This window comes from Anabrus simplex, chromosome 3 (assembly GCF_040414725.1).
Source record: "Anabrus simplex isolate iqAnaSimp1 chromosome 3, ASM4041472v1, whole genome shotgun sequence".
Lineage (NCBI taxonomy): Eukaryota > Metazoa > Arthropoda > Insecta > Orthoptera > Tettigoniidae > Anabrus > Anabrus simplex.
Genome location: NC_090267.1, coordinates 457,087,112 through 457,104,444, shown reverse-complemented (window position 1 = coordinate 457,104,444; position 17,333 = coordinate 457,087,112). Strand labels below are relative to the sequence as shown.

The 17,333-nt window shown below is 41.6% G+C and overlaps 1 protein-coding gene across 1 annotated transcript in view; it reads left to right on the top strand.

Annotated features, from left to right (window-relative positions):
- The window catches only part of LOC137498966 (endochitinase-like), a 49,079-nt gene extending 31,921 nt beyond the window's left edge, over positions 1-17,158 (top strand). The window contains exons 4-5 of the mRNA XM_068226869.1: positions 1,162-1,327; positions 17,136-17,158. Of these exons, the coding sequence (XP_068082970.1) occupies positions 1,162-1,327; positions 17,136-17,158 (189 nt within the window). The remainder of the gene's footprint in view (positions 1-1,161; positions 1,328-17,135) is intronic.
- Positions 17,159-17,333: the final 175 nt, after the last annotated feature.

Sequence of the window (17,333 nt, the reverse complement as noted above, 5' to 3'; positions counted from 1 at the left end):
GCATTATTCTTGAAGTTTAAGTCTCTCAAATATATCTGTGGAATGTAACAGAATCCAGGGTGACGCAGTTCGACATTATGCCGATAGATATAGCTGTGTACCTACGTCATCATGGCGAATATGCGACAACTGCTTCGCTGATAGAAACGTCTTTTTCTTGTAAAGAAGACACAACAATCTAAAACTGGTACCCATTTCAGCTGTTGAAGCCTTCTCGTTTTCTCAATAGCACTGTTAATGACAGATTTAGGGATTTTATATATACAGATTTGGTTTCGTTTCGTTTATTTATTTATTTATTTATTTAATTAATTTATTTATTTATTTATTTATTTATTTATTTATTTATTTATTTATTTATTTATTTATTTATTTATTAATCCGTTTACCCTCCAGGACTGGCTTTACCCTCGGACTCAGCGAGGGATCCCACCTCTACCGCCTCAATGGCAGTATCCTGGAGCGTGAGACTTTTGGGTCGGGGCTACAACTGGGGATGAGGACCAGTACCTCGCCCAGACTGCCTCACTTGCTATGCTGAACCGGGGCCTTGTGGGGGAATGGAAAGATTGCAAGGGATAAATAAGAAAGAGGCCGTGGCCTTAACTTAGGTACCATCCCCGCAATCGCCTGGAGAAGAAGTGAGAAACCACGGAAAACCACTTCGAGGATGTCTGATGAGGGAATCGAACAAATATCTACTCAGTTTACCTACCGAGGCTGAGTGGACCTCGTTCCAGCCCCCGTGGCACTTTTCAAATTTCGTGGCTGAGCCGGGAATGGAACTCGGGCCTCCGGGGGTGGCAGCTAATCACATTAACCACTACACCACAGAGGCGAACATTATTATTATTATTATTATTATTATTATTATTATTATTATTATTATTATTATTATTATTTCTTTCGTTTCTGCTTATTTATTTATTTATTTATTTATTTATTTATTTATTTATTTATTTATTTATTTATTAATTTAATTTATTTATTTATTTATTCATTTATCTATTGATTGATTGATTGATTGATTGATTGATTGATTGATTGATTGATTGATTGATTGATTGATTGCTTTATTTATTTATTTATTTATTTATTTATTTATTTATTTATTTATTTATTTATTTATTTATTTATTTATTTATTCTCTTTTATGGACAGAATGATGAAAATCGTGGCGGGTTTGCGAACTTCACGGCGTTACGAGAGCGGTACCCACACCTGAAGACGCAGTTGGCTTTGGGAGGCTGGGCAGACGGAGGCTACAAATATTCGCAGATGGTGTCGGGCGGCGATCGGAGGTGCAAAATGATCACGAGCATCGTGCGTAAGTTTTGTTTCAACAATTCTTTCTTTCTTCTTTCTTATCAGTTTACCCTCCAAAGTTGTATGTTTTGCTCTCCGACTCCACGAGGGATCCCACCTCTACCACCTCATTTTCCCCTGTTGGTTGGGGTGGTAGAATGACACCCACGTATCCCCTGCCTGTCGTAAGAGGAGACTAAAAGGGGCCCCAGTAGCTCTGAACTTGGGAGCGTGGTTTGGTGACCACGGGGCCCTTAGCTGAGTCCTGGCATTGCTTCCACTTACATGTGCCAAGCTCCTCACTGTAATCTACCCTATTAGACCTTCCTTGGCCAACACTTATTCTTTTGCTACCCCGACGGGAGTCTTTCATTTTCAAGCCCTTCGTGGCCTTAGTCTTTCTTTGGCTGATACCTCCATTTTTCGAAGTGTCGGATCCCTTCCATTTTTTTCTCTCTGATTAGTGTTATATAGAGGACGGGTGTCTAGTTGTACTTCCTCTTAAAACAATAATAACCACCACAACATCTTCCACCTCAAGGGCAGTGTCCTGGAGCGGGAGAGTTCGGGTAGGAGTATACAACTGGGAACAAGGACCGGTACCTCGTCCAGGTGGCCTCACGTGTTATGTTGAACAGGGCTTATGGAGGATGGGAAGATTGGAAGGGATAGACAAGGAAGAGGGAAAGAAGCGGCCGTGGCCTTTAGTTAGGTGCCACCCCGGCATTCGCCTGGAGGAGAAGTGGGAAAACACGGGAAACCTCTTCGAAGTTGGCTGAGGTGGGAATCTTTTCAAATTTTGAGGCAGTGCCGGGAATCGATCCCCGGGCCTCTGTGGGTGGCAGCTTATCACACTAACCACTACACTACAGAGGCGGAATTCGACAGTTCTTCCAATATACAATTCTTTATTTTATTTATTTATTTATTTATTTATTTATTTATTTATTTATTTATTATTCTCTTTTTTTGTTATTTGCTTTACCGGGCGAGTTGGCCGTGTGCGTAGAGGCGCGCGGCTGTGAGCTTGCATCCGGGAGATAGTAGGTTCGAATCCCACTATCGGCAGCCCTGAAGATGGTTTTCCGTGGTTTCCCATTTTCACACCAGGCAAATGCTGGGGCTGTACCTTAATTAAGGCCACGGCCGTTTCCTTCCAACTCCTAGGCCTTTCCTATCCCATCGTCGCCATAAGACCTATCTGTGTCGGTGCGACGTAAAGCCCCTAGCAAAAAAAAAAAAAAAGTTATTTGCTTTCCGTCGCACCGACACGGGTAGGTCTTATGCCGACGATGAGGGAGAAAGGGGGTAGGAGTGGGAAGGAAGCGGCCGTGGCCTTAATTAAGATACAGCCCCAGCATTTGCCTGGTGTGAAAATGGGAAACGACGGAAAACCATCCTCAGGGCTGCCGACAGTGGGGTTCGAACCCACGATCTCCCGAATACTGGATACTGGCCGCACTTAAGCGACTGCAGCTATCGAGCTCGGTTCTTGGTATTTTCTGTCTTCCAGTTTTCAGAGAACTTCACAACAATATTTTATATGGATTAAATTGTCCTACTTCAAAGCACTCTGTTTATCTACGCATTATCTTATTGTCCGCCTCTGTGGTGTAGTGGTTAGTGTGTTTAGCTGCCACCCCCGGAGGCCCGGGTTCGATTCCCGGCTCTGCCACGAAATTTGGAAAGTGGTACGAGGGCTGGAACGGGGTTCACTCAGCCTCGGGAGGTCAACTGAGTAGAGGTGGGTTCGATTCCCATCTCAGCCATCCTGGAAGTGGTTTTCCGTGGTTTCCCACTTCTTCTCCATGCAAATGCCGGGATGGTACCTAACTTAAGGCCACGGCCGCTTCCTTCCCTCTTCCTTGTCTATCCCTTCCAATCTTCCCATCCCCTCGGAAGGCCCCTGTTCACTGGTCATCCTCCCCAGTTGTATCCCCCGACCGAAAGTCTGAAGCCCAGGACACTGCCCTTGAGGCGGTAGAGGTGGAATCCCTCGTTGAGTCCGAGGGAAAAACCAACCCGGGAGGGTATACAGATTAAGAAGAAGATTATCTTATTGGAGTGGACTAATCCTCAAGTAGCATGATAATAAGGACATGTTTTAAGAGAAAGTACAATCGGGCAATCATCATCTATTAACACACTAATGAGAGTGAAAAAAATTGAAGAGATCTGTCACTTCGAAACATGAAGATATCGATCAAAGGAAAACGAGAGCCACGAATGGCATGAACACGAAAGACTCCCTAGGCCTCGACACCCAATACATTTGGGGTCGGAAAAGAACAAAAGTTGACCAAGGGAGGTCGGATAGGATAGACGAAAGTAAGGAGCCTGGCACAAGTAAGTAGAACAATGCCAGGACGGTGGTGCTGAAGATGGAGGCGACAATATTATTCATATCTGATATCGTAAGGAGCCAGAAGAGAATTAATAAGAGCGTGGTCAGTAACGAAAATGAAAGAGAGGAGCTTGGCTTGAGTAAGTTAAAGGAATCTGTGACCCATCTGTGGGTCCGTGGAGCAGGAAACCTGGAAGAACATGCCGTGGCAGGATATGTCTCCGGGAAAAGAAATCTTAGAACAATGTTGGACATATTTTATCAAATCAATTGTGTTTGTGAGGTTTCTTTTTGATCTGTCTGCAAATATCACATCCCACCTATTTAGTCACGTGATGCCATGTTCGACATCATTCGTATAAACTCGCGGTTGTTCGTCTGGTAGCGGCCGACAGAGGCATGAAGCCCCCATTCGGCAGAATACCTCATTTACCTGCGCGGCAGCGTACAGAACACGAGATAGTTCTTCAACGAGCCTGCTGTTTTCTAGCTTCGAAACCACAATGGATGATCTAAATTTATTCATTTTGAAGATTTATGTGGAAATTCTCTTCTTCCTATCGATGGCATGTAACACATCTAGATTTTAAAAATAGGTTTTTAATGTACAGAGTTGAGAGCATGTCATATGTGGTGATGCAGGAGGATATTGAAGATATCCTGGACCGAAAGTATGAAAAAAAGCATAGGTGCTGAGCAATATTCAAGAACATTGACTATTTGTAGAGGCCACTGAGAAGGTAAGAAACAGACTCGTAGGCCACTTGACAAGGCCCTTCAGTTGGTGCACTACCTTGCTTAGAGGAAGACCTGGGACAACGTTCCTGGATAACATAAAGAAAGGAAGTCCATATCAGATTATTAAACAACTGGTTCTCCAAAGAAAAACATTGACTTACTGGTAGAGGCCAGCTAAGTGGCTCAGGCGGTTAAGGCGCTGGCCTTCTGATCCCAACTCGGCAGGTTTGATCCTGGCTCAGTCCGGTGATATTTGAAGGTGCTCAAATACATCAGCCTCGTGTCGGTAGATTTACTGGTACGAAAAAGAACTGAGGAACAAATTTTCCGGCACCTCGGCGTCTCCAAAAACCGTCAAACGTAGTTAGTGGGGCGTAGAAACAATAACATAATCATCATTCATCACTTACTGGTAGAACTAGGGTATCAGGCACACGGTGCAGAGGACGGTACTTTAATGTTGTTGGTGGTGGTGGTGGTGGTTTCAGCGCCTTACTTCCTGTGCATGTCCTAGCTGGTGACAAAAGACATTGATCTAACACGCCAGGGGTGCAGACCATTCGCCTTTTAGCTAAGATACGTTTTGAAGTTTTTACTGTATTGTAGTGTTAAATTCTGAGTGACACAATAATTAATAAATTTCGGCCAAATGATATTGGCTATTGACGCCGGAGGTTAGAAAATATCTCTCGATTTCTGATATTAGGTTATGATAGGAAATATTTTTACAATTTCTTCTGCGTCACACCGACACAGATAGGTCTAATGGCAAGTGGTGGTGTTGGTGGTGGTGGTTATTGTTTTAAGAGGAAGTACAACCAGGTAACCATCCTCTATGTAACACTAATCTGAGAGAAAAAAGTGGAAGGGATCCGACATTTTGGTTATAGAAAGGCAAGGACCACGAACGGTGTGAAAATTAAAGACTCCCTTGCCCTCGAATGCTCTAATAGCATCGAGATCAGAAGAGAACAAGAGTCGACCAAGGGAGGTCAGATAGAATAGATACAAGTTAGGAGCCTGGCACAAGTAGGTGGAAGCCATACCAGTACTCAGCTAAGAGCCACGTGGTTTCCAACCCACGCTCCCACATTGAGAGCCCTTAGTACCCCTTTTAGTTGCCTTTTACGACAGGCAGGGTTTACCATGTGTGTTATTCTACCATCCCTACCCATAGAGGGAGGCCTTATGGCAACGATGGAATAGGAAAGAGCTAGGAGCGGGAGGCAAGCGTCCGTGACCTTAATTGAATCCGTTATTTTTAAAGTCAAGAATTGTAAATTTGTGGGAAAATAAGAAAACCTGTAAAACTAATGACGTAGAGAACTTGTATATGCTTTTATTACTTCTGAAATTTAAATCTACTTTGGGCATTCCGTGGAGGTATGCAGTTTGCTTGTATAAATATCATAACTGTTGCTAGTCTGATTTAAAAGTTCATGATTTTCTGGACTTCAAAAACTAATGAAGATTATTGTATCATAACACTAGCATGTGCCCGCGGCTTTGCCCGCGTTTAGTAATTCAACCGTTAGATGTTTCTAAACTCTTTATTAAAAAGCACATTAAAGCATTATATTTATTAACTCACATCTTTTCGACGTAAATTGCATGAAATACATTATTTTATTTTTATTATATTGTTACTTTCATTGCTTAAGATACCGGGTTGATGGGTGGTATTGAAACCATGTAAAAGACCATGTTGTATAATACAAAATATATTGTTTCCTTAGAGCTTCAGAATAAACTATGTTAATGTCCTTCCATTTGGAGGTAAGATGTATACTATATTGCATTTGCCTTTCGAATTTTTTAACAATCCACGTACAGTTGACAATGGCAAAAACACCGTTTTCGAAGACGGAGTCCTACAACTTTAAACGATTGTCCTATGTCAAAATTTCAGATCTCTGTGCGTCGTAGATTTGACTGGCTTCGCATACATACACACAAACACTTCCGAATATTACGGGCTGATGGCTCCTCGTGTCGCGGGCCGAAAATGGCTTCTACTCAATGGACTTACAGTCCGAGGAATACTACTTCGCCCGCGGCATGCTCAGTCATGATGGTGGCTTCTGTTACGGAGTTATCCGTGGTAGTTAGAGGTGAAAGAAGGTGCGGGAGGGAATAGGTCTCAACTTACGAAATTAAAGTTAATTTAAAACATTAACAAAGGTTATATTTTCTTTTCAAAATCAACAACTGACAACAAATAACAAAGATGTAACAGGTACCAAGTAGCAAGTTAACAATTTAAGAATTTACAGAGCCCCAAGATTAATTTATGAGCTCTCAGCTCACCACCACAATAGTTACAGGGCAGAAAACACCTAAGTACAAGGAGCACTTGCTCCTAATTACAATGTTAAGATGAAAAGAGCAGACCCGCTCTCAATTTTACCAGCCTGTCAAAGGCTAAAACAACCTTTATTCCTAACTGCCTTAAGGCACACATACCGTGAAACAGGGGTATCTTGTACCCAACCTACAGGGTCTTCACATGAAGAAAACAAACACTGGGTTAATTAAATGGCCCAAAAAACAAATTGAATGGAGGCGTAGCTTGCACTCCTACATGAAACTTCTTAAAACCTAGGTGGCACTCGGCCAGTTATACAGGGGCTAATCCCATCCTAGGGAGGTGACTAGTTGGCAAATAAGTTTAAGACTTTAAGAAGGAAGAGAAAAATGGTTACGAAAACATAGTCACCTCAAATTCAAAATGAAGGGGAGTTCGAGAGGGTTAAGCACTCTCTATCCCAACTTGCGGCTAATTTACATGAACGCAGTAAGGTTTACATTAAAAAGGATTCGAACCTTCGCCCGCGGGTTAAAACTGCTGAGCTAGCAAGACATAAAGATGTTAACAGACCATTACCATGTAGATGAACCGCTGCTTGGAGAAAGAGGCGCTTCCCGCCCCCTACTATATATGTTCACACACTGTGAAATATGTTACTGAAGTGGCCCCGAGACCAAAAAATCAGCAGTTTTTATACCCTCGCGGAAAATTCGAGACCTTTCAAGAATGAAAAAGACACACCCCCTCAACTTTATTGGTAGACAAGGAATTACACATGGAAACCTGAGGAAGAAAGCTATGATTGGAGGAAAATTAATTACAGAAATTACCCATTGGTCAAATTCAAAACTGGCGGAAAGAGAAGGGTTATACTGCCAACCCAAACAATGACTGAAAGAAATTTAACAAAGAACAAACTTATGAATACCAAATTTCTTCAAAAAAAAAAAAATTCCTTCACTTCGCACTAGGGTGCACAATTGTAGTTCTTAAGTAGTGCCATCTAGAAGAGAATGTTCACACTTCTTACTACAGAGCAAACAAATACAAATCGAAACAGACATAGTTCAGAACACTTCAAAATTTACAGTAGAGACATCTTCCGAGAAACTTTTGATTTCATACAGATTGTTAAAGTTCAGGCTTCCTTCTGTAGAGGGATTTCAACTGGCGCAATATTTGAATTCGCGGCGTGGAGGTGTACCGCCCGGTACAGCTTCAATAACATTCGTCATCATTTTCAGAGCCTTGGTTATTGCAGAGGGAAAGATTCATATTCCTTACAAGGATAATCGATGCCACAATCGTCCACCCCAAGATGTTCGAGGGTACTCCAGGTGACTCCAAATTGTTCAAAATACGTGTCGTGTAGTTGACAGCCTCATCTGTATGACATGTCGTGTCGATAGACTTTTCAATTTATAGGAAACCGGATAATTCTTGTGAGTGTTGCTTGTTGATGACGTTGACAGCTTTATGCCTTGGTGCAAGAATTGCTCTCAGACACAGCCATTCGTCTTAGGTGAAAACCTATGCCCACCTATGACAAACATTTTAGATCTTTGTTTGCCGTGGATTTGGCTGGGCATCGCACACATGAACACAGACAGACAGACAGACAGACAGACAGACAGACAGACAGACAGACAGACAGACAGACAGACAGACAGACAGACAGACAGACATCATGGATTGAAGGAAATAGGAAGCCCTCACACTAAAAACGGTTTCATACGCCCTGGACGTAAAATGGCTCCTTGAATATAGTATTCTCTACTTATCTTATGTACGTTGCCAAGCGACAGCGACTCTATCCATTTAATCTTGGTGACAGCACGTTGGATTGTCATATCCCATTGCACGTTTTCCGATGGTTTTTCGTTCACCACTCACCAACCAGAGCGAAAATGAAAATTCCGGCTTCGAGGTACATTCGGACTACTTTCCATCTACCTATCTTCAAAATTTCAGATCTCTGCGTGCTGTAGATTTTGCTGGGCATCGCGCACAGACAGACAAACACTTCATTTTATTATTATAGATGGCAAATGTTCCTTACAATGATATATTGAATTAAAATTGTTACGGGGATACCCGTTGAATGCAGAGGTGAAAGAAGGTGCGGGTTGGAATGGGTCTATCCTCAAAGCCGAGATATGAATTAAAATTTCATTAAAGGTTATATTTTCGAAAATAGCAAAACTTAACAATTTTCACATAGAATTTGAAAATTTAACAAATAACAATAAGTGAACAAGTAACCGACACTCAGCTACAAGACCAGGAAAAGCCAAGATTTGGAGACAATTTAACAAGCTGGGCTTCAAGCCCCAAGTTTTACATTTCCTGAGCTCTCAGCACACAAACACATATTACCAAAGGGCAGAAATCCCCTAATTGCATGGAGCACTTGCTCCCACCTAGAAGTGTCAAGCCTCCTAGAGGCACATCTCCAATACATAAAAGAGCTGACCCGCTCTCAGTTTTCCAAGCCTATTAAAGGCATACCATACCTTACAATCACTTGCCATCAAGGCACAAATTACACCACTGAAACAGGGGTATTTTGTACCCAATCTACTGGGCCTTACCAGAAAAAGAATAGGTTAAGTAAATGGCCCAAAATACAAAATGAATGGAGGCGCATACTTGCACACCTGACTGAAACTTCTTAAAATCTAAGAGGCCCAAGGCCGATGGAACAGGGGCTATTCCCAAACAATGGAGGTGACTCGTATACAGAATAAATTTAACACACTAAGGAAGAGTAGAAAATCGGTTACGAAAACGTAGTCACCTCAAATCAAAATGAAGGGGAGCTCGAGAGGGAAAAGCACTCTCTATCCCCGATTTACAGTTAAAGATATATGAAGTTTTACAAAAGCGACGGCAAATTACATGGTTGAAGACAGGTTACATAGTAAAGGTTTCGGACCTTCCCCGCGGGTTAAACTGCTGAGCTAGCAAGAAATAAAGGTGTTAGGCGGCCATTACCTTATTGAAGAACAGCTGCCTGAAGAAAGAGGCGCTTCCCGCCTCCTGCTACACGTCCATACACTAAATTAAATGTTGATGATGTGGCCGAGACAAGAAAATCAGCAGTTTTTATACCCTCGAGGAAAATTCGAGACCTTTCATGACTAAAACAGCCACACCCACAGGTTTTTATTGGCTAGCTAAAAGTTACACGTCAAAGTCGAAGAAGAAAGACACGATTGGTCAAAAATTAATTACAGAAATAATTGATTGGCTAACTTCAAAACTGGCGGAAAGAAAAGATTAATATTGCCAACTCACAAATGAAAGAACGAAATTTAGTAATAAGAAAACTTATGAATACAAAATTTCTTCAAAAAAGTTCCTTCACTTCGCACCAGGGTGCATGATTATAGTTTTTTTGGTAGAGACATCTATAAGAGAATGTCCACACTTCTTGATCAAATGGAAAACAAAACAAGTTGAAATCCACACAGTATTGACAACTTCGTAATCACAAAATTTACCGTAGTAACATCTTCTGAGAAACTTATGAGTTGATCCAATTTTTAAAGTTCAGGCTTTCTCCTGTAGAGGAGGATTTATAGACGCAAGATTTAAATCTGCGGCGTAGGAGTGTACCAGCCGGTACAAAAATATTCATCTGGAAAATGATACACGTGTCAGTAAACAAACTGCAAAACATTTAAGAAACTTGCGTTTATAGGAAAGTACACCCCGTAAAAATTATTTTGAAATGAAAATCATTTTTAACCAATTTCTTTGTGAGTGATATCCCAGTCATTCACGGTTATCCAGAATCTTTGAATTTCCCCTTCATTCGATGTGTGAAGAAAACCTACAACTTGTTTTTTAATCATTGGCGGGTCAGTGATAGGATAGGAATTGTGCCGGCTGCCGAGGCCTGTCGCACTCCTCTGGGGCAATGATTTATGACTGACAGATGAAATGAAATGATAGTGGAGAGTGTTGCTGGAATGAAAGATGACAGGGAAAACCGGAGTACCCGGAGGAAAACCTGTCCCGTCTCCGTTTGGTCCAGCACAAATCGCACATGGAGTGACCGGGATCTGAACCACGGAACCCAGCGGTGAGAGGCCGACGCGCTGCCGCCTGAGCCACGGAGGCTTTTTCATTCGATATACTGTATATCCTTCCATTTTTTTTTTTAATCCTCCATTTTCCTTATACTGTATTAATTGGAAGATGACGTTTGCACGCACTTCTTTGTGGCATCACAGTGGTACTGGGAATACTGTTAAGAAGCCTGTTTGTAGGTTACAAGACCATCATTATACCAAAATTATCCCTGGAATACAAAAAATTGTTATACTGCGATACATGAAATATTATTTTCTTATCTCATGGCACCCCATTCCCATGCGATTCAATGAGCAGGACAGACTTCGTGAACGGTGGAGGCCACCAGGATTCGTAGTCAACAATAGTTACATTGAGAAACCCCGCAAATTTACAGAGTTTCAAAACCAGATCAAAAGTTCCCAGTGTCCTCACATCCAATCTATTCATCAGAATTAAGGGATTTCTACATAGAACGATGCATCTATGTTGCAACTTTCATTTTCTCTCATAAAATGACGATGACGAAATGAATGACTTACAGGATTTAAAAAATAGCCTATTCAGTTAAGTTACATCACCAACATTTACCTGGTGTGAAAAAGCGAAACTACGGAAAAAAACATCTTTAGGGCTGCCGACAGTGTGGTTCGAACCCACGATTTCCCGATTGTAAATTGACAGTTACGTGATCCAAACCCCGCAGCAAACCCTCTAAGTACTAGTGAATGCATCCCTCCGCGTTGTCTTGGTGTCAGGAAGGGCATCTGGCCCTGAAACAGGGCCAAGGCCACCTGTAACTCACTACGCAGTTCGCCACCGCGACCCCACAAGGGTGTGTGAAAAACGGTGGAAGACGAAGAAAGGAGGAGGAGAAGAAGAAGAAGAAGACCTAGATAACTACTCTCTGAAGAAAAATCTGATCATTTGGATAATGAGGATATCGGCAAAATAAAGGGAAGTGTCACGGAGGATGTGAAATGGGAAGACTCCTTCGGGCTCGCAGCCATACATCGTCGGGAGTAGAAGAAGATAAGAGTTGATCAATGGAGGTCAACTGGAAAGGGGAAAGCGAGGAGACTGCAGCGTAGCCAACTTCCGAAAATTGAAAAACCGTACAGAAATTCAAAATAAACCGTATTCTTTATCTTAAAACCGTACAGTACGAATATTCACCCAAATACACTGAAATTCAATAGAAGTGTGTAATAATAGCAAGTAGCAATAATATCAAATACTTAACTGAAACGTATTACTAGAAGTAAGACAATGCAAGCTATACACTTTGTCCTTTCTTCACATGTTGGATCAGGACGTAGCCACTTCCTATACTGTCGTGACTCTCCCACGACTGCCTATGCTTATGTTTCTTTCTGGGTGTTATAACAGAAATTTTTCACTTTTGGGTGTCGTAGGACCTGCTCTATTTTTGGAACCAGAAATTAACCGCATATTTATTTATTTAGCATTCAAAATAAACGCCAAAGAACATAATATGTAGTTAATTAATACATAGTAAGCTAACCAGCAAGAAATTGAAGTACTGCACTGTCACGCAAACGAATTTGTAAGAACATAAGTACCTCATTTATCCGGCCCTCATTAATTTGGTTTTCCGGTTTATCCGGATCGAAAATAATAAACATTTAATTTTACTTGTACAGTATTTCTTTTACGGGATTGACTCTTCTTGAATGTCTTTTCCGCCAAGGATAGTTAAGGACAGGAATTGCAAGTAATTCGGCCACGGTCTATCAAAGGTACCGTCCCGGCATTCGCCTGGAATTGAGAATGGGAAACTGTGGACTCTTCTGATTTTCTTGACACATTTGCACGCATTCCCGGATGCTCGGACGTAGATGTGAAGGACTTAAATGACTGGTTGGAAAACGACTGTAATTCAGGCTACGGTAAAATGGCAGATGAATAAATTATTGCCTCTTGTGATGGTGAATTCAAAAATAAAACCGGTGCTCCATCGGAAGAAACAATTACTCATGGAGAGGCAACAATGAACTGGACAAACTGATGCCCTATTTAGAATCCCAGACTGAAACCACACCGGCAGAACTAATGTTAGTAAAACGTCTTCGGGATCGTGCTGCGCGCAAACGCTATACAAAAGAATGCAAAACAAAAACTCGCACATTATTTTAGTGCATTAAACAGAGTCGTAAATGTAAGAATGTCAGTAGGTAAGAAATTCAACAGAATTGAATGTCAGATTGGTGATACAAAGCTAGAACAGGTCGATAATTTCAAGTATTTAGGTTGTGTGTTCTCCCAGGATGGTAATATAGTAAGTGAGATTGAATCAAGGTGTAGTAAAGCTAATGCAGTGAGCTCGCAGTTGCGATCAGCAGTATTCTATAAGAAGGATGTCAGCTCCCAGACGAAACTGTCTTTACATCGGTCTGTTTTCAGACCACCTTTGCTTTACGGGAGCAATAGCTGGGTGGACTCAGGATATCTTATTCATAAGTTAAAAGTAACAGACATGAAATTAGCAAGAATGATTGCTGGTACAAACAGGTGGGAACAATGACAGGAGGGTACTCGGAATGAGGAGATAAAGGCTAATTTAGGAATGAACTCGATGGATGAAGCTGTACGCATAAACCGGCTTCGGGGGTGGGGTCATGTGAGGCGAATGGAGGAGGATAGGTTACCTAGGAGAATAATGGACTCTGCTATGGAGGGTAAGAGAAGTAGAGGGAGACCAAGACGACGATGGTTAGACCCGATTTCTAACGATTTAAAGATAAGAGGTATAGAACAAAATGAGGCCACAACACTAGTTGCAAATCGAGGATTGTGGCGACGTTTAGTAAATTCACAGAGGCTTGCAGACTGAACGCTGAAAGACATAACAGTCTATAATGATAATGTATGTATGTATGAAAAAAGGTATTACTGTACAACTTATGTTAATAGATTACGTATATAACATGTGCTGTATTTGGTTTTCTTCGGATTATCCGGATTTTCGATAATCCACGTCAGATCCGGTCCCACTTAATCCGGATAAACGAGGTTCTTCTGTACATTATAATATTATTCATACGTTTGACGAACATAAGATTTACAATAAGGCGCTGCACTGTTACATGTTTGATGTGGTTAAGAAACGATTGCCGGGGTTCAGTGTGGGCTTATTCAAGAGTGTGACTGTGAATAAAGGTACGACTACGAGATCCGGCCGCATAGTAAGATAGAAAAATCCCACGTGTTAGACTTTTCAGGCGCTTCATTGGTTGATCTGAAACCAGCTCAAAAGTGAATCACAACATTCGAAGCCCCCTGGAGAAATGGAGGCCAAGTCCTACATGTCAAGCATATGAAGTATATTCGAACAGGAGAATAAATCATTTTGCATACAAAATTTGAACGCTTCCAATAATAAAAACAGAACGCGGGCTACTACGGAAGATATTAGGCAACGGATGGATTGACGGGCAGGTTCGACTGAAATCCAGTAAAGAAGTATATAGTTGGAACTGATAACAACAGCAGAAGATTGCTATTTTATGAGCACATCTTCCATATGAATAATGACGGGCTCACAAAGAAAATGTGAGTAGGTGAATACGCTGATTAGGTAACAAGAATGAAGGCACATGCGCTGCGGTTAACAAATTGCTAAATGAGCGGAGATGGAAAGCAGTGATATGTTGAGGATGAAATGTTGATTTTAAGAGTTCTGTATAATATAGGGCAGGTCTGAAGGTCATGAGTAAATAAGTGTATGTAAGAATTAAGGTAGAGGTGTTTAGAATAAGTTAATCATAGGGGCGTAACTCACGTGAGGATTGGTTTCCGCCCATGTAAGCTTCCACATTATAGACTTAGTTTATTTTTATTTTGCGCCCACATGGTAGATTTAGTTCATAGTTTTTATATTTTTCTCTTTGTAACGGGAACATGTATTTGGACCGAAATTCTGTAAGGTTCTTCAATAAATACTATACTATACAAAGAAATTTTGGAACTTTCTAAAACCAAAGGCATCTAAGTTGAGATGGTTCAAAGAGTGTGAGAAAGATCTGAGAGAGGTGGGCATTACGGAGAATTAAATCAGTGTCAAGGTTAGTTTCAGAAGGATGGTGAAAAGCTATCAGGGTTTTATGGTGGACACAGAACCCAGAAGACGGAGAGGCCGTTTACCAGAGGAGTGGAAGAAAGCGCTGATCGATGGGCTCAAGAGATACTGGAAGGATGTCAAAGCCGGCAGACGAGCAAGACACAGACACTGAAAACGAGACTGGTTGTTAACACCCATAAATGCTCAATTCGAAAAAAATGTTCCTTTATAAATTCGCAGAACCGTATATAACGTGTACGGTTTAACATTCGAAATGTACACCGTACATAGAGGGTTGAAAATCGTAAGCAACGGTTGTCAACACTGGGAGCCTGGCACAAGTACAGTATATGTCAGACTCAAGTACTCCTCGCTCCCAAGTTAAGACCTCGTACAGGTTACCCCTTTTAGTTGCCTCTTATGCCGGGCTGGGGATACTGCAGATTTTTTCTACCATCCCTACCCATAGAGGCAAATAAAAAACCTAGTACCGTTGGAGCAAGGAAGAACAATAGTTGCCCAATGGAGATCAGATAGGTAGGTGACTTGAGGGGACCCACAACAAATAAGAAAAAGCAAGGGAGCGATATTAGATTCAACTGGGATCCGGTGATTACCATACATCTGACTGTGAGGACCTGGAGGGTTCGAGCGAGTCATCAGGACTTCTCCCTCATCAGCAATGCATCGAGCAAGAGGTTGTGAAGGGTGTCGAAGAATACTTAAGTGTCTCTACAATATTGCTATCGTCAGCATCAAGGGAACGACTGAGGGAATGGACTCTTCATAAGTGATTCTTCTTTTTTAATTTCACTTTAAGATGATTTGTGACGAAGTTTGTGTTTTACTGGCTTATATTGCTCTATCAATGAAACGGGAGAGAGGATGAACCTGGCACCTGAACGAAAATGTAACACTACGAAAGGAGTTGTGGTGATTATCATGTTAAAATTAAGTAACAGTTTCTTCCACACCTGTGGGGTCGCGGGTGCTAACTTGTCGCACATGTGCATATGGCCATCTTTTACTGCCGGATGCCCTTCCTGACTCCAACTTAGAGTGGAGGAATGTAATCACTATTGCGTGTTTCTCTGATGTTTAGTAGAGTGGTACGTTGTCTCAATATGAAGAAGGGAGTTTTGGGACATATACAAACACCCCGACCCCAAACCAGAAGAATTAATACGAAACGATTACAATCCCCGACCCGGCCGGGAATTGAACCCGGGACCTTCTGAACAGAATGCTGACCATTTAGCTAAGGAGTCGGACAGGCGGGCACCATCCTCTAGTGACACTAATCAGAGCGAACAAAAATTGAAGTGTCCGACACTTCGAAACATGAAGGTATCGGCCGAAGAAGACAAGGGCCACGAACGGCCTGAAAATTAGACTTCCTAGGCCTCCCAAACATAAAACCGTCGCGGCCGGAAAAGAACAAGAGTTAACGAAGAGATGCTGGATAAGATATATGAAAGTGAGCCTGGCATAAGTACTTGGAATCAATGCCAGAACTCAACTAAGAGTCCCGTGGTCGCCAGCCCACGCTCCAAAGTTAAGAACCTCTGGGGCCCCTTTTACTCTTCTCTTGCGACAGACAGGGGATACTGTAGATGTTATTCTACCACCCCAACTCAAACACCATTGGAATGAGAAGAGAGAAAATGAACTAGGCACATCATGTAGGAAGGATGACATGAAGGGTCCAGCAACACGCAAGAGGAACCAATGCCAGGTTCAGCTGGGGCACTTCAATTACCATAGGTTACATGTTTAATAAGTTTTAACGAGTGACCAAGACTTCTCTTTCAGCAGCAATGTATATGTCACGAAGTAGAGAAGGGCTTCAAATAATATTTTGTCGTTTCTATGCCCATTTCGCTAATCATTATAAAAGGAATGACAGAAAATGAATTCTTAATCAATGATACATTGTTTCTAACGTCTATTTGATTGGTAACGTAGACAAGCAGGACCGTTTTATAGCTAACAGCTAAACCGGACCTGCATTTTTGAGGGCGTCTTCTATACCCTAATTTTTAGATAAATACCGAACTTAATACAATCAAATTGATTGGTCTGTGATTTTGGCTTGAGAGGAATAATTTCTAACTGTTTCGTTAATTGGCGCAGGTGTTACAAATTGGAAATATGTATTTAAAAAGAACCTATTTTATTCTGTATTCTTTGGAGACATGTTCTTCAATCTAAAGGAATTCCTAATGGAGTTCAAACAGGCCGAATTCTTAATGGTATCAATACTTACTGCTTTGCTTTTGCAGATGACCTCGCTCTCCTGAACTAGCTACTCAACAAATCAATTACCTGCATGAATGCGCAGTTAATATTGGCTTCAAAATCTCGTATACCAAACCCCACTTCAGTTGTAACATCAAATATGCTCCACAACATCTTCTGACTACCCACAGTAGAATCTTGAAAGTGGAAAGATTCAAGTACCTTGGTGAATGGGTTGAATC